At 37.9% G+C, this 22,704-nt stretch overlaps 2 protein-coding genes across 8 annotated transcripts in view; both read left to right on the forward strand.

The window, feature by feature from the left end:
* Positions 1–6,044, forward strand: part of PPM1D (protein phosphatase, Mg2+/Mn2+ dependent 1D) — a gene marked incomplete at its 5' end in the record, with an annotated part of 28,875 nt that extends 22,831 nt beyond the window's left edge. The window contains one exon of the mRNA XM_085302946.1: positions 4,906–6,044. Within this exon, the coding sequence (XP_085159072.1) occupies positions 4,906–5,460 (555 nt within the window). The remainder of the gene's footprint in view (positions 1–4,905) is intronic.
* Positions 6,045–7,950: 1,906 nt separating this feature from the next.
* BCAS3 (BCAS3 microtubule associated cell migration factor) overlaps positions 7,951–22,704 on the forward strand; it is a 372,504-nt gene continuing 357,750 nt past the window's right edge. For all 7 annotated transcript variants that reach the window (XR_014895586.1, XM_085302933.1, XM_085302935.1 and 4 more), the window contains exons 1-5: positions 7,951–8,025; positions 9,503–9,590; positions 12,669–12,723; positions 14,621–14,696; positions 16,683–16,789. Coding sequence is in view for 6 of the 7 variants with exons in the window: in XM_085302933.1 (XP_085159059.1) it covers positions 9,520–9,590; positions 12,669–12,723; positions 14,621–14,696; positions 16,683–16,789 (309 nt within the window). In the remaining variant the exon portion in view is untranslated. The remainder of the gene's footprint in view (positions 8,026–9,502; positions 9,591–12,668; positions 12,724–14,620; positions 14,697–16,682; positions 16,790–22,704) is intronic.

Here is a 22,704-nt window from a genome sequence, read left to right on the forward strand (position 1 = left end):
TTTTTTTTTTTTTTCTTATTTTACCATACCAGGTACTTGTATAACTCACACAACTGATGAACTGCAGACTGTGTAAGGAGGTATTTTTAATCCTCCCTCCACAGCTAACCCATGGGTTAATGTGTGCAAGCACATATTGCTGGAAGAGAATGTTTTCTGCTCAGATTGGTCAGATTGGGAAATTTTATTACCTTCCTCTGGTCAATGTAATGTTCTTTGTTAGCGGAAAAGACATTATACTAAAAAAATCTTTCTTCGGGTTAGAAGCTTTATGCATTAATACAAAGCAGAGCYGTTTGGAATCTTTTTTTGCTTGAAAAACAGGAGTGTAGTTATGAGTGGATGTTTGTTAAGTAATTGCCACCTGCTCCTGATTTAAGTAACTGTCCTTTGATGTTCTCCAGTATCTTTGGATAACTGTCCTTCAGATAAAGTAAAAAGAAAAAAAAAAAGGAAAAGAGTCCTTAACATTCCCTGGTAGAGACAAGCAGCTTAAAAAATGCAAAGTTCAACCTTTCTCTCTCCCTCCCTTCCATTCAGTGTAGCAAAATGCATTAAAAGAGCTTAAAATTTAGCAAAATACTGAGTGAAGAAAAGTGATTCAAATTATAAATATTCCAAAACTTTTAGGTTGTTTGTACCTTATGTTTTGTGTGTGATCTACTATCAATACCCATTGAGTAAATGTTGAGCTATAGTGGCTGAAAAGGAAGTAGCATTTCAAAATAAGGACTTCCTGAAAAATTCTTCAGCTAAAACTTCCCCTCAGCCATATAAGTAAATTCAGTGCACTGAGATGTGTGAATCTCTACAAATTGCAGCAAGCAGAAGCACATAGTAGAGAGATCAAAACTGTAGACAATTTTGTTGTTTTCTGTGTAGACAGGCTATAGTTAYCTTTTCTTAAAGTGCAAAACCCTAGAAAAAGCTTTGGCTATGAACATGCATTGATAATATATGTATGAATAAGTTCTATCTATTTAATGAAATATTTTCCCCCTCTTCAATTACAACTGGTGGTGCCAATTCAAAAAATACTGATTAGATCRTATGTCTTCTGTACTTTTTTAAATTAAAAGTATTCATAACATAATACAGGTTTCTGCTTTAATAACAAGTATCCATCTGTCCTCACAGAATACCTGTAAGTATGAGAGGAAAAGGAAAAGTGCAAGAAGAAAGTGGAAAAAAACAGAGAGAAAAAAAGGCCGCTGTACTGTCAGAACAATCTTGAAACATTTCAGGAAAAAAATGTCTCTAGGCAGATCAGAATAAAAGAAATGTCTCTGCAGTGGTATTTCTGTATGTATGTTTGTGCAAAAGAACCACCTTGTGCAGTTAACTATATTCAGTTAACTATACTATCCTGAGTAACATTAGCACTTTCGCAGTAGGAAAAGCTTTACCAATTTTTAAATGAAAAACTACAGCGGAAGGAAAAACATATCTTCAAATTTTGGTTTATGTAATGTCTGGATTGTAGGATTTTCATTTATATAGCAAACTGATTTCATGTGAACCTTCTGAGTAAAATTAAGTGCATGCAGGAGCACTGTTGGCTCTATATTTGCTTTAAAATTCAAACGATGCAAAGCATACGATTGAGCCAGCTGGGACCCCCCAAAACAGTCGTATGAACAGTTTCTTGTGCTTGCTTCAGACATTAAATGGTAGCTTCTAACAGCAGCTTTGTTTTAAAGTTCTGACTTAAATTGCCTAGATTAAATTAAGAGTTTTCCCTAGTGGTTTAAACAGTTCTTCTCAGAGGTCTGCAATCAGCAAGAGTTAATCCTTTCTTCCTTCCATACCCCACCCCAAGGAAGTGAAACCTCCACCTGTATATAAGCCTCCCATTTTTAAAATGTTGTATATGAGTAGGAGAGATGAGAAATGCTTCCTGCTTCCTTTAGAGAATTTACAATGCACTCTACTTTTTCAATTCTATTAAAGAATGTATTGTTATAATACCTTTGCCTTCATTATATATTCATATGTATTTTTATATATTTGTGTACACATTCATGTATAAWACTTTAGCTTTAGGCACCTCATTTTTCTTGCATTAGGGAAGAGGATGGATTTGATCAGAGTAATATGCCCTTCAAAGTTTTACAGTTAGATTGTTGGCAGTGACTGAGTATTGAGAGAAATTACACTTCATGTCAGTAAACTTAAATTCTTATTTTACTGAATAAATAAACTGGAAAAGAAACTGTATTTTTGTCAAAGCCACACAATTACTTCAGTATATGCATTTTGGAATTTTATTTTCTTTTTGATTATGATGATGATTTGTGAGAGATTTAGGAAATGCTCCTGTTTCATGATTCTGTGTGTGATCTAAGTGATTACTGTCAATCTCATAGGAGGGAAGAGTCTCCCTGAGATGTTGATTACACAAAAGAAATTATGATAATAGATGAGAATATCTATTTGCAAAATTAGATTCTCCTGAWGGCAAACTTCCCAAGCCTGTGCATGATGTGTTATACTAAATTTACCTTCACTAAGAGGATTTTGTAGATTGAGTGTTGTATATAAATATGAGCTTCTTCATATAAAGCATTTAGTATTTGTGTTTATGGAAAGCCCTTCTTGTTAACATCTCTCCTTGCTACAGATAGTAAACAAGGTAATGATATATAAAGAAACACATGGAAATATATGATCTAAATTAGGTAGGTAATTAATCTTACCAAATTGAATTTTACCAAAAGGAATCATCACGTGGTTTCTGCAAAGAAATGAGACATTTCCTAAATCKGTTCAAACTCCTGGAGATTACCATGCTATAATTATAGCACAGAGAGGATAGGTCACTAAAACCAAAAGGTGCCAATGAGAAGGGTGTTTACCTGTCATCTTCAGAGAACAGAAAGCAGCACCTACAGCTCTGATTCTTAACAGTTGCTACCTTCTGGAGCAATTAATTTAGAGATAAAYGGAGACCAAATTGAAATTCCTCAATTAAACAGAAGTATGTTAACTGTTACCAGAAGGATATGAAATTATTAATGCCAAATAAATTAGAGTATTCTGGAAGACAGTGATAACATTTGATTGATTAGATTGTTCAGAAATGAGGCTGATGACTCGTGTTTTATTTATTTTGTTACTCCTTTGCAGACATCCTGCACTGCCTCCTCTGACTTCTCYATTTGGCTTCCCAAAGCTTTATCTGATCTCAGTTATTCATACTGAGCGAAAGATACTGGCAACAAAACCAACAGTATTAGGGGTCTTGTACAACACGAAAAACAAAACCTAAGTGTTTGCTAGAAATACAATTTCAAAAATGCAATTGAGCAGATTAAGTAATGTTACCAAAGCAGCTTTGAGTGTGTAATGTAGCTTTCCTGTTGGTTCTACCAGAACAGAGATGAAGAATAACCTCTAAAATACCACCCATAGAGGTCCTCCCTCTTCTGTAGCTAGACATAGTAAACTATATTATCCAAATGGTTTTACATAAACATGAGGAGCAAAGGGGTAAAGGGCCTGAAAAACTACATCTAGATGCTAGGAGGCAATTATTCTGATATTCTTCTCTTTTGGAGTCTATTTTATTAAGCCTTAGTGTTGGATTTTTCAAGTGCTGAGCATTCACAGACCTCTTTTYTTGAAGATGAACTGAAGTTGCTCTGGGTTGTGATTTCAAAACCATTTAGTTCTTGAGCTCTCAGATGCTACATTGACTTTGTTTCATCTGCTCACACATGAGTTGGCAGCACATAAGTTTCTTCAGTAAAATAGTCATTGTGTCATTTGCTTTACACTTGACAGTATATAGAGTAATGTGGCCTTGAAAATTACTGTTGAAGGTCTCACTGAATAACTAGGGATTTCTTCACAATTAAATCTTTAATAAGGTCATAATTCATMTCTTCAGGGCACTGCATAAATATTAATTTTCACAATCCCCATGTGGACAGTGAAAGAAAGTATTGTCCCCATTTTCCTGTTGGTAAAACTGAGATTGAGGCAAAAACACTTACTGAAGGCTACAGAGGGGAGATGAATGTTYGAAGGTAGGATTAGAATTTAGAAAGTCCTTGGTTCCTAGGGCATCATACTAAGCAGCCTGTCTTCAAAGCACAGCATAGCTGTGCATTATAGAGGACAGATGGATGTACTATGATAAATAGAGTTGCCTTCTTTCCAAGTTGTAAAGCATRAAACTAGGCAATAAAATGTGTTACTTATCATGGAAATAGCAATCAGTAATTCTATTTTTAGAATAACTTTGTCCAATGAACCTGTGGTTATGTATGTGCTTAGGACACCTATGATGAAGAGCTTGTCCATGTCCTTGATAATCTAGTTACGCAGTAACTAAGAACTCTAAATGTAGCAAAGGTCAGAAGAGTATTTTTCTGCTGTTTGCCCTAATAGTACTTGGCTGTCTAATGACATTTAAAACCTTCAGAAACACTATGGAAAACAACATCACAGTATGTCCGAAGGAAAGAAGTAATGTGTGGATGTTGAAAAATGTCACTGATGGAAATCAGTCAGAGATTGCAGACACTGCTTTCTGTGTGGCTTTCTAAATAAACAGGTGTGTGTTGATCCCCTAAACAACTAACCTGTTTTATACTAGCAAAAAGGAAGATACGCTGGCTGAGTAAGTCTGAACAGCCCTCCAAACAAAAAATTATGCCTGCCATTATGTGGCTTGCAAACTGAGTAATTGAAACAGATGTTTTTATAAAGTTGGTAGATGCTGGGTCTGGATCTGTTTCCGCATCTCCATCTCTGCCTCTCAACATGGGGAAAGGATAAACCTGGTTTTTAGTAGGATTTTTCTGTCTCTAATGCYGTCTCTACCCTCAAACTACAGAGCTTGTTGAGGGTAGTGGAGGTAGAATAACTATTTATTCATAAATATTTTTTCTTTCCTCTCAGCTTTTAGAGGATGATCCATGGCCACGATTGAATGCTTCCGAGTCTGTTCCTTCCCTCATGCATAATAATATGATCTCAGAAAAATATTTAGAGCTGCCGAGCGAGATTGCCAAAAGCAGTACACCTTCAACAGGAGCAACCTTGAAGGATTCAGGCCCACAGGARGAGAAGTGCAGCAAGGCATTGGCTTTGAGGATACATGAATCTTACACTAATGGTTTGTCAGTTAGTCTCTCCCCTTCCAACTCAGCAAATTCAGGCACGGACCAAAAAGGCTTCAAGGTGTCTCCTAATGGCCAAACAAAAGCCCAAGATGCAGAGAGGACACCCACAGCAAACTTTAAAAGGACATTAGAAGAATCCAACTCTGGCCCAGCTACGAAGAAGCCAAGACGTAGCCTGAGTCGAAACATTAGYGTCCAGCCAGAAGGCATGTCCGCAACTCCACAGCGCAAAAACTCAAACAAGCTGACCATGCGACGCAGCCTTCGTGGCCAGAAGAAGCTCAGCAACTCACTCTTCCACCCGCCCAGGAAGGCAGTCTGTGTTTGCTGAAGGGCATTTGTGTAAGGAAGCATATTTTMGTCTGATTAGATTTTAAAGTCGGTGCAGAAGTTTGACACTCTTCCTGTTTTATCTTTTTTTAAAGTAGAAACGTTTTTTGGTATCAAACAGCTTTATCCCAGCCTTGTACTTGCTTGTATTATAACTGTGAATTTTGTAGATGTGTAGGGTATAAGTCACTGTATAATGTGTGTAAATTTGTATTCCTTCATATAAATGTAGTCTCTTTTTTTCCTTGTATAATTGTTACAGCAGGGCTAAACCTTGTTTAAAAAGAAAAAAMTTTTTTGTTAATTTACTAAAGTCATGAATTTGTATAAGCTTCTTGTGATGAGAATTTCACAACTTTTTAACTAAAGTAAATTATTAAACAGAATGGAAGATATGTATTTTCGTAGTACTATACGTTCCACCTAAAGYGTGTCTTTTAGAGAATACACTAGGTCTATATTTTGTTTTTAAATTTTAGATTTCTCTACTCAGAAATGAAATGTAATGTGGAAGCTGAGATGTTGAGTCTTGCTTTACACAGCTCAATGTCAATTTCTTTCTGTTAATTAAAATACTATGCAGTATCTTATTTAGTTGTATTTTTTGTAACCTTAATCGTCAAAGTATTTAGCAAAAAAGTGTGTGTTTTAAAAATCCAACTCCTGAAAGCATCCTATAAAACCATTCCCATCCTATGTTATAAATGATGGCATTTTTATCCAAGCATAAATGTATGCCCTACAGAGGCATGATTTTTCTGCTATTCTAATAACTGATGGTGCTGCTAATACTTTTCAACCTAAGTTCTTAAATTATTTTATGACAGTTTTCATTGAGTATGTGGACCATGTGTATGTTCACCTAAATAAAACAAATGAAAACTTGATGGATGTGGTTTTTTTTTTTTTTTTTTTTTTTGCGCTTAGGTTCTAAACGTGTTCATACTTATTTTGTCTAATACTCTCTCTCCTTCACTGTGGCTATATGTTCTGTAAAACAGGACATCCCACGCAGTTTTGTTACAGCGCAGATCTTGGAATTCATACTGAATGTATTTGTTACACAATCTGCAGCAATACATAGCCTGCCTGCCTTTTTTTTTTCTGTTTTGTTTTTAATGTAGGAGTAAATAGCCAGTGTTTTTATTCCTGTGGCCGGGGTGGTATTTTTAGAATCTAATCCTTTACTGCGGGAACAATAAAACATGGGTTGAAATTAGCCCTGCTATCTATATATGTTACCATGGTTACAGAAATCCTAAAGGGAATCACAGGCTTTCTGAAAATGTATAATTCTCTTTCATCCAGTGAATGCAGCACTATCTTACGAGATGAAAGCTATATTCTGTCCAAATTGGATCCTTCAAGAATTTATTTCTGTATATGTGGGAYGCAATCTATGGTTAATGGTAAAGCTGGAATTAGCACTGTGTATGGGRAGGGGAAATATATGGATGCTAACAACAGCTTCTCCAGCAACAACCTTTGCAAGAAACCAAGACAGTAATTCTCCGTTTTCACTCTGTTTTACCCCACAACAGCTAACCTTTTTAAAACGTGACTGGATCACAAAGCCGTAAGCGTAACCTGATGAGTTACACGACTTTTTGCATTTCTCCTTATAATGCGAATACACTGTGAAAAAAGAAAAGATGCTCCGTGAATGCTGGTATTTTTTCACTTTTTTTTAGCTCTATACAGGAGCGTAATTTAAATCGTATTTTCATAAATCTCAGATGCATTCGTATACACGTGCSTTTTTCTCCCACGCTCGCTCGCCACAGTTCTAGACATCTGTTTACCCAGCTGCAGGAGCAGATGTTGCTTTCTTCGCTTCTGTTAAGCTGGGGGAAACCACCCCCGTCCTTGCGAGGAAAGCGCCTGAGTGGTGCGAAGTGTTAACGCTCAAAGCTCTCCTGCAGCAGCTATAAACCTGCTTCCCGGTATCGACCGGCTGCAGTTCGCTTTCGTGTGCACYCTGGGGCCCCACCGCCGCGCCGCGCCCCGAGCGGGAGGGCCCAGGCCGCAGGCGCCCTGCGCTGCCTGCTGCGGGCTCGCTCCCCCCTCTCCCCTCAGTCTCGGCCGGGCCCGGCGCCGCCGCCGCCGCAGCCCCTTCGCGGCTTCCGCCGCCGCGTCACGGCCCCGCGGAAGGTAAACAGGGCCCGAGCGCCCCGCGGTGGGCGGGGCTACGCCGCCGATTGGCCGCCCGCCTCGTGACTGATGCGTCCGGGGTTCCGCCCCCACCCACGTGCGCGGGACTCCCGCGGCCGCTCTCGCGAGATCCCGATGTAAACAAAGCGAAGGGCGGGGGTAGCGGCGGGGCGTAGCGCGGGTTGCGTTTCGGCTCTCAACCTAGCTTGGGGGAGGGGAGGGAGCGCAGACACTCTCCGCGTCCTCGGTGCACCGCCCCTTGCTGCGGAGCGGCGTGACGATTGGCCAGCGTTGGAGAAAAGCCCGCCTCCGGGGCCGTCTGATTGGCTACCAGCGTGCGGTGCGCTCGGTGTCATTCCCCGAGAGGGTCCCAAACACTGTCAGTGAGGAGCYGGGCGGAGAGGAGCGGCGGCAGGTGAGRGCGAGGGGCGGCCGGGCCGGGCCGAGCCCAGCCCAGCCCAGCCCAGCCCAGCGGAAGGCTGGGGCCGGGATCTGAGGGCGAGCGTGGGGATGGGAGACTAGCAGGGGCCGGCGCGCGGGGGGAGGGGGCCGCGCCGTTGGCGGTTGACCGTTGGCGGTTGACCGCTGGCGAGTACCGGCCGCGAGGGGAGGGGGCCGCGCCGTTGGCGGTTGACCGTTGGCGGTTGACCGCTGGCGAGTACCGGCCGCGAGGGGAGGGGGCCGCGCCGTTGGCGGTTGACCGTTGGCGGTTGACCGCTGGCGAGTACCGGCCGCGAGGGGAGGGGGCCGCGCCGGCGTCTGCAGAGGCCTCCGGAGCAGGGGGCCGGCTCGGAGGTGGGCGCCCGTAGGGAGCCCAGCGCCTCCCCGGGGCGTGTGTGTGTGTGCGTGTGGAGGAAGGCGGATGGCTGCGGCCTGATTCACGGCGCCAGTTGGGTGGCAACTTAGGGAGAGGCCAGTCAGGTTGGAGTGTTCGCTTGTGGCGTTGCTCAGTCCCCGGCGGCTGGAGGGTGCCGAGGGCCTCCCGACTGCTGCCCTTCTGGGAGGCTCGTGCACCTGTGTCGTCRTGACACAGCTCTGCCGTCTGAGCAGCTTCTCAGGTGCCCAGAGTTGTGGTGCAGGTGACAGCTCTCAGGGCTTAATGGCAGGCGGTGAGCACTGTCTGGCCCGGGTGTGTTCCTGGATTAAGACATTATATTAAGAGATATTTTATCTTCCAAGCCCTTGTTCTTCTGAGGCTGCTTGACACTTATGTCAAATTTCATTCACATTGCTGAGCAATTTACATTATTGGGATTAAGTTTTTAGCTCTTTTCTTTTTTTTAATTAGAAAGACTTTAAACACACTGTACAAACCATGAAATGGTGATGATGACTGATACCACATTGGGGGTTTGGTTCTTTCTATCATGTTGGTTCTTGGGTGGGGTGGGGAAAATGGAGTGGCTGAATGGAGGACTTCATTTTTTTTTTTTCCTTACGGAAGATACTCTGAATTTTTGCATGAAATAAGTGTGAAGGTAAATCTAAAGACTGCACAGATAGCTGACATAAGGTAGAATGTATTCCATCATGTTTTTTTGTGTTAGCTTCAATCTAACCAATTATAGATTTTCAAGAGTGCAATACACTGCAGCTGTGATTGTGCATGATTTTTATGTACGTTACTTTTTAAGCTTATTAAAAAATAGTAGTCTTATTTAATACTGATAATAACTCTAAACCTATACCAATATCTTAAGAGAAATAAAAATATGAAAGTTTTCTTTAACCACACATTTAAGAGTGCTGTAAAGGGGCACAATGCCTTCCAGATTTGTGTAAGTGAAGTTTCTTTCTTGAAGAAGTTTTCATAATCTTAAAGAATATAGTAGGAAGTAATGTAGTGAACTTTTTATGCAGACTATTATTAAAAGGAAATGCATTACTTACAGGTATCTGCAAAGAAACAATGGCGACAGAATCTCCACGCCGACCGAGTAGATGTACTGGAGGAATGGTAGTTCGCCCACAAGCTGTCACGTAAGCATATTTTGAAAAATAGCCCTTATTTGAAGTGTTTTATATCTTTTTGTACAAGAAGAACCTAGCGCAAATCTTTCAAAGCTAGCTTTGAGAGCTTACTTATGAGAGTGTTGACAGTACAGTTCTGCTGCACTGAGAACTTTCCAATAAAAGAGAGTAAACAGATGTTTTTGTTCCTGTCTCCTAGGATTATGCAGGTCAAACTGTCTCCCTGAATGAGATCCTTCTAAGCTTAATATATTGAGCAAGAACTTGGACCAGCCTTCAAAGTAGCACAGTTTAAATATGAATCTTTCGGTGTTTTCTTGTTTGTTTACACAATTTTGTTTGCTGAACAGTGCACTAACTGTAGATCAACCACTGCAAAGTTGTTTTCTATGACAGAAGCAATATATGTGCAGCATTTTCCTTTCTTGCTGTTCTGTGTAATATCTTGTCACAGGAATGGATATATTAGAACATGTAAGCCTGCCATTAAAATATTTCAGTAAGTGGAGTTGTGGGTTATAATATTCTTTGTTCCTGTTTTTGTTTTCTTGAGCGAAGGTGCCTGTCTCAAGTCAGAGCAAGTAAGAGACCATCCTTCCTTGCTCAGTCATCTGAATTTTCATTTGTGTTCCCACAAAAGTACTTTCATCGGCCAAAAAATTGTGGAAAGACACCTTAGAATATGTATCTCTTCTTTTACTGTAAAAGTAATTTTGTTGCATTTTTTTCTTGAGGACATTTATGCTACTGAATTGTTGCTGTAAAACTGCACTGTATTGAAATGTTGACCTGTACTATTTGTGGCTGTTCGTTTGCTTTAAAAGGTAATGATAGTACAACAGTACTGCAGATAACAGAACATTTAAATATCAAGAGTCACTTTTTTTTTTTTTTTTTTTAACCAAGGGAGCACAGCAAAGCTGTTCTTTTAACACCAACAGTTGTGTTAGACACTTGTCTTGCTACTGTGTAATAGAAGAAGCATTTGTTGTTGACAGTACGGTTACAGAATTTCTTCAACAGATGCATGTCTGGTTGCAATAATGTTGTCTTCAAAGTAAGCTTGTTCAATGAAAAAAAAAGTGTAAGAGTAGAATTGTCTGCCATTTTGCTTTATTAAATGATTAAGTGATGATTTGTTCTTGACATCTATCTTTTCACCTCAATACACTAAAGTATCATCTTTCCTATCAGAATTTTTGTATGTTGAGCAGCATGTTACACCTTGCAACTTTCTACTGCTGAAGTTAAATGTCTACTATTTTATAAGCAGAAGGCAGTAATAGACTACAAAGAGGAGCGATCCATAAGTAGTAGAGGAAGTGACTTTGAACCTCCTTCTACTGCTGATCTTCAGTCCCCTAATGTTAGAAGGCTTCTACTTTTTTTTTGTGTGTATGTGTGAGTTTGTACATGTATGTATGTGGTTTTGTTTTGTTCGTTCAAGTGCTTTAAAGAAATTCTCATGGAAGTTTTTCAACTTTAGGGAAGACTTGGAGTACATACACTGAATAAAACATTTCCCAAACATCTGCTTTATGTACAATTCAAGRAAAAAAGAAAAATCCTACTATTTTTATGAACTGAAATGACATTTTTCTTGCTGATGGATATTCAGATGAGAATTTCAGACTTATCATTTTATACTATACCCATAAGATAGACAAATGTTACTGCTGTGTAGCAAAGGGCTTTGAAGGTGTACAAGGATAGTTTTGATGACCTACATAAAGAAGAATCAGCACTAKAAACCACAGCTCTTACTAAGCCTCTGCTTTAAGCAGTATGACAAACTTCATTTGATTCAGTAATCCTTGGGTTGCTGACCAAAACCCAGTTTTGTGACTCATGGATTGGAATAAGCTTTCTAAAATGTTATGATTTATGGTCTTAGTTTTATYGCTGTTTTCAGAGAGGATTCATCTAGTTATAGATAGGCTGGTTGGCGTGTTGCAGCATTTGACTTTAAGTATCTTCTCTGTTGGTGTGTATAATGGAAAGTAATTCATTCTTAACTTATAAATATGCTGATTTCTAATGTTAGAAACTTGTGTAGCACTGTTTCAAGAGGCACAGAGAAAAGTCACCCACCTTTGGACATCAAGAATCTAGATTTTCTCATTCTATTAGCACAGTCTRCCCTTGTTGCTGCCATTAGTATGGGAAAAATGCCTACCAAAACAAAAATGGATCTGAGGGCTGCCAAAGCTGTTAGCTAAATAAAGTTAAGGTTTTCCTAATCATTTCAGACTTTGAGTGTGGTGCTTGTTGCCAGCATGTTTCAGCATTAGTTGTTACAGAAAGCACAAACTTTTTGCATACTTACAACTCTGTCAGTCTAATGTAATCAAACCACATTATTATGCTGCTCGACTGTTACACAAGAGACTTGCTGCTTGTGTAAGGATAAGCTAATAAAAGCATTACTTTAAATCTACCAGAACAAATGTATTTTGCACTAAATGCTACTCTAAATTATTGCTATTAATGAACTTTCAAGGAGGAATAAGCTTCCCAGGCTGTAACAACTTAACTGAACATATCTCCTTGTTCTTCCAAGACTTTTTCCTTCTCTTTCCTACGAGGGAACCGCTGTAAAATGTTTCCATCTTGTTCAGCTTCATTGTGGTGCCTAGTATGTGTGAGATCTTACAGTTTACTTGTACCACAAGGAGAGCTAGTGCATCAACCCTTATTTTCTTCTTCATGGCACAGTATTTAAATGAAGTGTATGTTGGGTGGAAAATATTGAGAAGTAATTTCCAAAGCTCTGCTCTACTTTAATTAATTAGAATGATATGGAAGACATGGTTTTTCTCTTGAAGACTCAAGAGAGTTGAAGGCTTCCTTGTATACTTTTTCCTAAGCAATTATTTCATAAATAGGTATCAGCTTTTTACAGGCTTTTGGGCTGTATACGTATTATCGAAGTGTATTTGGCAGTTTATGAAGTGAGTGCATTGTATACTTAGTATTTTTGGTTGTGTTAAACATCAGGCATGTTTTCTGGGGTGATATGAGTAGCTGAATACATTCATGACTGGTGATGAACTTGAATAGTAATTTAAAAACTCTTCTGTTTTCAAGGGAACAGTCATATATGGAAAGCGTTGTGACGTTTCTTCAAGATGTTGTGCCGCAGGTATGTATACATCTTTCTTAAGATGTTGGGTTTTTTTCAATGGAAGTTCAGCAATACACAAAACAGTTGAAGTATGTGTCAGATAGACAGCAACCAAATTATTTTTTTTGACTATCTTGAGACCTGATTTTTATAAAGCAGTGGCTGTATGCTGTCTGAAAAATAGACCTCCAAATTTCCTATGATAAGCCTTTTCTTATGATAGTCCTGGCAATATGATAGTTGTGAAAGGGAGAGACTGGACCTAATAATTGTTCTGTCTCTCACAAATAACTTTTTTTCCTGGCTTATYTTTGGAAACCTATGTATGAACTCATTTGCTGGGTGGCTGGTGTTAGGAGAGCTTGATATCAGTCTTCTGTTTCTTTAATCATTGACTGAGAAGGAGGAAGTTTCTCTTCCCTCCTTTACCCCCCAAGCTCCCTTAATCTTTCTTTCCCCTGCAATTTACCTAAAAAAAAAAAAAAAAAAAAAAGCCCCGGTTGATGTGGGACTGTGAGCTCTGCTCACCTGTTGTCATCCAGCATTCTTGTGTTTCATAAAACAGGAGCTTGTCACTCTCTTCTTTTAATTTTTGGGATTGTCTTCTCTGAAGAATGACTGTGAYGCTTACCTCTGCTGTTGGTCATAGTTTTCCAAGGTAGCAGTAGTGTGAAACTAGTATGGTTGCTTCTCTGCTACTCATGGGCCTCTCCATAGCAGATGGAAACTAATTTTGTTTTGTTTTTGTTTGGGAAAGCTCTAGTCAGTAGTGGAGAAGCATAGCAGTTAGTTGCATGTAACTTCAGGAAACTATGTAAATTCATATTTGAAAGATTATCTTGGTTAACTAAAATTTTCTTAATGATGGTGATAAGATTTTCCCCTCTCTATTATTAATTTGTGAAATGCATTTTTGGACTCATGGTTAAAATGAAAAATAGTCAAACTTTTAAATGAAAGACTATTCTCACCACCCCCTGCATTTTTTCCCCTATTTAACTAAAGGATATAGTCTGCGTTTTGTTTTACAAATCAGTTTGCCTTGAAAGCATGGAATGTGATTTGTTTTTGAAAGTAATACCCACATTTATTTTTTAAATTTGTATTTTTGGTTCATGTTATTGCTTTCCTGGCATGTGTAAAGTGATTATACAAACTCTTTTCATATTTAATCCAAAATAATACACAGTGCTTTGCTGTAATTCATTTGGAAGTAATGGTGTTTCTACTGTAACTCACATTCTTACTAGCACAGTTCCTCCTTCGAACTATAAAGTATGCAGTTTGGAAACACTTTCTTGGAAACAGTTTCTTTCTGTATCATCTTTTAATGGGAATCTGTAGAACATACAACTGTAGAACATACAACTGAAGCATGGATCTATTCTGCTTGCGCTGCAGTGCTCTTTTTTTTTTTTTAAAAAAATCCACATACATAATTAAAACATGTCAGTAAAATGTAGTAAAGGCCTTTCTCTTCTCAATTTTGCTTACAGAGCTTTTAAGTGAATACAGAAAAAAAAATTTAAAGTAAACATCTCACTTGAGAACCTCTAACATTGCTCTTAAAAGTAGTATACAACTGCTAAAGTTAAAGATTGTGGAAACCACTTTATTTTAGCTTCACTAGATTGGTATAAGCCATGTCACATTTCTAACCTGCTTGAGCATGCTTATAGTGAATCTTGTCATTTCTACTTTAGTAAGTGATGTTACACTTGTTGAGTTCTATTTAGTATGATGTATGTTAGTTGTGGAACCATCTGTTTTTGAAACAAAACCTCCCAGATTGAGAGAGAGGACAAGAAGATGCATCTCTTTCCCCTTCCCTAACCTGCATCCTATTGTATGTTCTATAGAAGGCTAGAAAAAAATAGATGTTAAACTTCTTTCAACCTTTCTGCTTTTTATCTAGGCCTACAGTGGTACCCTACCAGCAGAAGAAAAGGAAAAAATCATTTGGGTCAGATTTGAAAATGCAGATTTAAATGGTATGCCTTTGGTTTTTTTCACTTTTTTTTTGTTTTTGAGTTCATGCACAATAATTTCAGTTAGCTTTCATAAGTGAACATTGTGGGCTCAAAATTAAATATTTAATTTCCCTATTCTAGTTAGGCTAAACTCTGAACAACTGGGCTTTTCTTCAGTACGCAGCAAGTAGAGCAAATAGGCATTACAACTTCTTTCAAAGGCATTACAACTTCTTTCAAAGGCAAACTAACCCTGGCTTAGGAAGGGAGAGAGAGTGAGTGAAAGACAAATCCTGCTCTTCCCTCTCTCCCCCCAAATCCATTCTTTTTCCTTGTTTTAGTTGAAAGCAAAGCATAGAACTAAATTGTTGACAAGTTGATCTGCTGTTGATTTCAAGCACAGATTATCTAACTCTGAATCTCATCCTGGTCCCACATGCATTCTCAATGACATGATAGAATTCATTGAAAACAATTCATAGAAGGGAAGAGCTGTTGAGGAAAAYCAGCAGGCAATTTCATGATGTCTTTCTGGGCAATAACAGAGCAAAGTCACACGATATTCTTAAAAAGTAACTTGTTTATTATTTCCAGTGTATCTTAAATCATTGACAAAGATTAGTGAGTCAGTGTAGGCAACTGTCTTCAATGTCATTAAGAGAAAATGATGATGGCTACAGGCTCTTGCCAGAAGTGTTGCAGAAGTGTTGTGTGAAGTGGAACTCCAGTTGATCTGAGCTGTTTTATCTCAGTCTGAGTTACCTTTTTTGAAAAAGAAAAGTTAGGGACTGAATGAGAGAGGGCTGCTATAAAGTAAGTACTTGCTGGAATTAATCAAAAATTTTATAGTTGTTTGTGGTGTAAAGTGTACGCGCTTGTACTAAGTGCAGAACTAAGGGATCTACTTTTCTGTTTCAAATCTCCTGGAGAGCACTGGGCTTAAGTCTTTCAGAAAATTGCTGCTGCGAGTCTACTAACTTACTTTCCTGTCTAGAGCTCTATGGTAAAAGTTCATTCTGGTCTCAGATGAAATAATAACAACCATAGCCAGAGCTGTGATGGGGAACTATCAAGCTTTCCTGAAGGTTAATAGGGAAGATTGTATATTTTCCAGCTGTTGAAATGGCACAGAGGCTGGCAGTTCATAAATTTATAGCGGTTAAAAATAGAAAAGACCTATCAACCTGTACATGGCATTATATCCAGCTTTAGGCTACTTCAAATTTGTTTGCTTGTGAGTTTGTTTTCCTGTTATGCTTATTTTTAAAAATTCTTGGCTGTTCCTTTTGAGGTTCTTTTCTACAATGTAATAAAAAAAGGGGGTTAGTTAAACCTACATATTCTATCTAAATTTGCTTTTGTGCAGCCTGATCTAATTAAGCCTTAATACTTCTTTCATCATCCTAAATACTTGCTTGCTCTTTGATTCTTACATGCTTGCAGAAAATTTTTATCATTCTAACATGGCTTAAAATGTAGTATTACAAGATTTTAGTCAAGGAAAACTTAATATTTTGAATATTATGTCCTTAGCACTTTTCTTCCTGGGGTTTTTCTTCATAAAGTTGGTGTAAAGATTAATTGTATAGTATTTATAAAGAGCTTTGATCATACTGTGTGTTTGTAATTGTAGTACTTGTTAATTATTTTATTGGTCCTTTGTGGATTTTTCTCTGTTTGGAAAGTTTGCCATGTTTTATTAATCACTGGAGATAAGACTACAAAAGTTTTCAGAGTATTTCATGATAGCCCACAATGTAATGAAGAACATTTCTCCATCATTTTCTATTTTAATGCTTTCTAACCTCTCTGTGAAACTCTAATGAATTTATTATGTGTACCTCAAAGAGTATATTCCACTGCTTTTCTGGCATAAAAAAACCCACTGTGCTTTGCATTTAATTATAATAAACATGAATTGAGAAAACAGTCTCTATTATAACTGACTCTAACCATAATTGTTCCTTACTTATTAATCTGTGATTTTGATATTTAAACCCAATGTAGATACAACAAGGAATATGGAGTTTCATGAAATACATAGCACTGGGAATGAGCCACCGTTACTGCTTATGATCGGATACAGTGATGGAATGCAAGTCTGGAGCATACCTGTAAGTACATAATTAACTTGTAGGCAAGACACTTTCCCAAATGCACTTTTTTTTTTTGGACACTACGTCAATATTTTGTTTTGTTTGTAATACTGTGTTACTACTTAGTTTTTCGTATTCAAATAGAAAGAATCAATGGTCATCGTCCGTGTCCACTGGTATATATGTAATACGCTTGTCACAGGTTAATATTGAGCATAGCTCATACACTTGAATTCACATACTTTCAGACTTTTTTTYTTTGCAAGTGATTTTTATTAGGTAAATGTTAAGAGTCTAATTGGGAGCAGCATGTGTCATTTTAGAACAGTTAGCATCACAGAAAGGAATAAGGATAGAAAAATATGAAAAGAATCTGATTGCCCTAGAAATGTAAGTGTGACAATATTAATAGTATTTATAATCAGTGTTTGTCATGTACATGATTTTCAGTTTTAATTTTATTAAAGTCTGTGTGTTCATATGGATTTGATTTTTGTCCTGTCATACACACCCTGCATTTTGTGTTTTGGGGTGCTTTATGAGCACATGGACTTAATTTGGGGAATTTTCCCCCAAATTTCTTGAACTACAGATTAAAGTTTAATACTTTATTAGTAGATCATAAAATTTTTAACTAAAAAAAAAAAGATAGTGCTTATAACACCTTGTCCTTTGAAATAATGTAGTGAGGATGAAGTTTTTTTCTGTTCATAAAATACAGGAGCTTTTTAGAAATATGCATATTCTTGTATTCTTTATTGGTATATAAAGATATGTCCTATGTAGCTAACTGTAACTTGGAACATATAATGGAAAATTTTCTCGTTCTGCATGCCATGCTAAGCACTGTCTAACTGAGTTTCACTAGGATGTGGGAGAACTGGCCTTTCTCCTCTTCATGTGCATATTGTTAGTTGAAGATGAGGGAAAAATGTACTTTACTAAACTTCATTTTAATTTAGGAACTTTTATCTGCTTGTATGTTTTGAGAAACTATGGCCAATTTTAACTTCTGTGGTTTTATTTTTAATAGCGCAAAGGATATATATTTTAACTTCCTTATTCAAATTCATTTCAGCGTACGAAGAATGATTCTACAGTATCAAGTTAGTTTTGTAGACTCTTTTGGAAAATGATCAGTTTTATATTCCTATAGAAAACATTATTATTAACTGTTTAGAAATGCTCAATTTTGTTCTTCAAAGTGTATTACAGGAAACAAACATTAGGTGTCACTAAGATATTGAGCTAAGAGATGAAATACATGTGTTGCAATACCAGGAGTTACAGCACAAGTTGATCAATTAGTTAAGATACTAGAAGCAGTTGCACAGATTCAAGCTGAAGTATTTTTGTAAAACAAGTTGTTTTACTCTTAAAATGTTTTTGTCCAAGTGAAAGTGTGTTTTCTGAAGAGCATATGGAGGTGCTTTGTTTTGATGTGGGACTTGTTCTGGCTTCTCCAAGATGAGAAGAAATTTGTGGCTTGAACTAGCAGGCAGAGGTGTTTTCGTGTGTGCGCATGTGTGTGTGTATGAAACATGCCCTTGCTTTGTGGTTAGGTGAGTTCTGTGCATCCTTTCTAAGTGACTTCCTGTGCCTGAGTAAAAGAGTGTCTCTGTAAAAGCTATCTGTTTCAGTGCTCTTGAGAAATTTATTGTGAATTGGGATCTTACAGGTATAAGCAAAGCAAGAATGGAAGAAGAAGATCTTAGTTCTTCAGTACATTAACGGATTACCTCAGTGCAAGTTGTACTGCATTAACTGTATATTTAAATTCTTACCCCAAGGTGCACAGGAGTGAAGGTGAAATAATGTGATGGAGCTTACTCAACCAATGAGTAAACTACTTTACTATAGTAATATAGCCTAAGTGTGTTCACCAGGATTGTCATGCAGTAGTGCTTGGTAACTTACCGTGTTTTATAGTGAGGAAGAAGGTTTTTATTTTATTTATTCTTTTTTGGTGTCTGAATTGCCACAAGTTAGACCATGTAGTGCCTAAGGTTATCTCTTTTTTTCAGCAGGGCAATACAGCCAGATTGTATTTTTCCGCAGAATATAGTAATACTTCATAATTCCTAGTTTTTTACAGTATTTCAGTAGTATAGTAAAAATAAGAAAAATGAAACCACAGGACAGTTTCTCCTAGTGTGGTTCAGTTCTGTGAAGATATTTTTAATGTAGAAAAATGTCCAGTAAGATGGAAGGAAATGCCAACTGTGGAAATATTGCACCATCCATCCTGAGAATGCCAACTGTAGAGATATTACATCCCTTTGTCAGCCCCTCATTCATATCCTGTGAAATCTTAAGATCACATCCAAAAAGGCCTAGCTTCACACTGTGCAATAATGCAATTTGTGTGTGTTAACGTAATTTCAGTGTTGGAAGGATTCCTTTGTTAGCAACAAAATCTTAGATAGCTTCTCAAATTGATGGTTTTTAACACTGATTTTCCTTTAAAATATCTTTTCAGAGCAAGATTTGTATATCTAACAAATTTAGTGTGAGTGAAATAAAACCTGGTGAGTTTGTGACTGACTTGCTGTTGAGAATTTGTTTGGCAACACTATTTTTGTGTGCTTTGGTATTATACAAACCTATCTGTTCTTCTTGATCTTGTTGAGTATTTAGGTTATAATTATGCAACATTATTCCAATTATTAAGAAAACAGATCTCTGTAGTTTAGAAACCTTTCAATCTGAAAAAGCAACAGTATGACATTTATGTGAAAATCTACTCAGTAAGGCTATTATCTGTGGCATTGTGCTTTTTATTCATACAATTGAACCTCTATTCAGCACTTAATAAAATAATGTGTTGCAGGCAGTCCAGTTTGTGTCTGAGTGATTATGAAGTGTTTATGACAGCTTCTAAGCTGACACTCTCTGTAATGGTGTTACATTGACTTCTAAACACCTTTGCAGTCTGCCTCCAGGAGTGTGTGTCTCTCTGCAGTCTGAGTGGTTTCACATTAACATCTCCTTGGAGTAAGATCTTTGACTACAGAAGTGTTACTTGCAAATGGAAKATACCATTAGAGCTGCTTCAAAGGACTGAAATAATGTTTGGACTGCTGGGTGCTGAAGTAACGGCTGGGGTTTTGAAGTGTGGTGTCTAAATCTGTATTGCATAAGAAGCGGAAGGTGTCCATCCAAATGACTTTTCTTTGATCTGTGTTTTGAAATGGGGGTGGGAAGGTTAAAAGTGTTCTTAAAATACGCCTCACTAACTCTGGGAATATACAAAAGTGTGACTAGAAGTTCCTGTTTGATAATTGTGCAGTGTAGTTTAATGTTTTATTTGGAATTTGTTTTTCCCTTACTCCTAGTCTCATGTTTCAAATACAGTTGGAACTGGTTTCTGCCTAATGTGGTTTCCAAATATCTGTTCTGGATGTTCCTGTTTGCAGAAATGCATGTTGGCTGGTTTTGTGGCTGATAATTTTTTTTTTGCCTTGTGTGCTGGAAGTTTCAGAATTAGAAAATTATGTTAATTGTTTGTGTTTCAATTAAAGAACCATCAAGCTTGAGTTTAGYAAAGTAGAAACTACCAAAGGGAACTTTTAATAGCAAGCATAGCTGTATATTTAATGAAAAATCTTTTAGGGCTGTGGTTTGGTGGTGGTGCTGCAGACGGATGGAGTATGTCAGCCTGTGTGGTAGGTGACCTGTGGTGGAGAGACCTCTGGAATGTGAAGGAATAACTGGACAAGGATGGCATCCCACCCTGCTGCTCTTTCTCTCTCAGAACTTGATATTATTTAAATACTAGTGTCAATAGCACTATGTTTTTTAATTTGATAGAACTGCATTTGCGTGGCAGGTGGTGTGTGTATATGGCTGTATAGATGGATGAGTGATAAGTCAGATATGCCAGTTCCAGTTTGCCTTCATTACTGTTCATCAAAATTTCTGTCTGCTGGGGTACTAATGTAGCCTTAGTCCTYTTGTGATTCTCTCCCTTTTTAGGGCTGGGAAAAGGACTTGTTATTTATCAGATAGGAAGCTGTAATCCTTTCTCTGTCCAGACCCCCTTCTGATATGGGATACCACTGTTGTGGCTTGTATTAGCTACTTGGGAAAATGTAAAAGTGATGTGACCTTGTAACCCTGAAAAATGTGTAGGGACTTTACAAAAGAGGCTACAAAAGAGGACTTTACAAAACATCTATGCAAATAACTTTCTGACTTTTTTTTTTTTAATATAGTGCGGAGACTAGAGGTATGCAAGAAACTTTTGTTTTCACACTCATTAAGTGACTCTGTGAACCTGTTGATAGTGTTCTAATTGATATGGTATCCTGTATCCAGAAGAGAGAACTCACATGCAAAATATTTGGCTGGCTGTAGTAAGAGATATCAGAAGAGTCTAAAGGAACTTTGTGTAGCTCCCCTTGGATGGGGACAAAGCCAAGATGAAGAACACTGAAGGGTGTTTGTACTCATATTGTGCCTGCTTCAATATTGTCTGCTTCATTTTTGGTTTTGTAGAGTAACGATTAAAAAGAATGCAGAACTGTCCCCAAATTAGGATTTTACAAATATCTTGCAAGCTAGACTTGTTAAAAATCTTCAAATATGTTAACAAGTAATGATATTGTTGAAGAAATTAAGCAAAACAATTACAAAGCTTGCTTTTTTTTTTTTTTTTTTTTTTTTTTTTAAAAAATCAATTCGTGTTGTCATACTTCTCAGTGGTAGGTAGAATATCATGCTTAATTCAGTCACCAGAGCAGACTTCTGTAACATTCTTTGAGAATTTAAATTCTCATAATATCTAGATAGTTAGATTTATTTTTTGAATGAAAAAAAGAAGACTACTTGAATTTCTAAACTAAAATCCTAAAAACTGTCCTTTGGCCTAAGGTCCCTTCTCACTCTCCCACTAGTAAGATGACTGGTGGTAGCCTTTAACCCAACAGGATTATGTCAAACAACATTTTGTGGAGGTATATGGCATTTTGGCTTTTCAGGGATGCTTATTATCGTACTACCATATTCAAAATATATATTCAGAATTGGGGAAAAAAAAAAAAACTTATCTAATATCATCACTGTGCTTTGTGACTTTTTTAATATAGCAAGTTTGCATTTATATAGTGGCACAGTAGTTTAAGCATTGGGTTTGAAACTTTGCTTCATTTGGTGTGCATTTGACTTTTTTCTTTTCACCATGTGAAAACCATTTTCTATGGTTGGAAACTATTAGTTATCCTTAGCCTGAACAAAACTTTCTTTGTTCTGTTTTTTATGGGTGCAAACTGGTATGCTCCAAACAATAAAGCTCTGTCATCAAAAATTAAATAGCGCTCCAGCTTTCTGGTCTGTCACACTTAAAGCAGCAGCCCAAAACGCCGAAGTAGAGGAGCGAGTTCACCTTCCTCTTTGAGCCTGCCCTTGGTGGARGGCGGGGGGCAGCCCTGCTGCTCGCCACCCTCCGTGGAGGCCCGGAGCTGCGTGCGCGGTTCGATGCCCTGCGCTGCGCGCGCCGCCTAGTCCCGTCGGGCCAGCTTGGAGCCGTCATTTCGGATTCGCTCGCTCACAGAATGAGTACCTGAAGCTGCTTTTACAGCTTAATATTCAATTCTTGAAACCTGTTTGGAAATTTTCTTGGCTTGTGGAATGGGAAAGAAAAACTTTTAAGAGCTTTGAAAGCTGCCACAGGGACTCGCTACTTGGCTGGATCAAATCCAAAATGGCAGCCTAGTTTCTTCACAGGTGCTTTTTGAAGAACTTAAAGCTCTGTTTTCAGTTCGTGAAGTCTATTTATATTTTGTCGCTGCTTATGAGACTGGATAACTCAAGGGACTGGTAATGGGATGTGGAGCTTTCACCATATACTTGCCAGCCCACATCTTGCCCAAACTGGCAGTGACAAAGTTGTTAGCCATTTAGTGATGGGATTTGGCTTATGTTAAATGTAGTTA

This window comes from Rhea americana, unplaced genomic scaffold, assembly GCF_003343005.1.
Source record: "Rhea americana isolate MKP2758 unplaced genomic scaffold, rheAme1 scaffold_194, whole genome shotgun sequence".
In the NCBI taxonomy this organism is placed as follows: Eukaryota; Metazoa; Chordata; class Aves; order Rheiformes; family Rheidae; genus Rhea; species Rhea americana.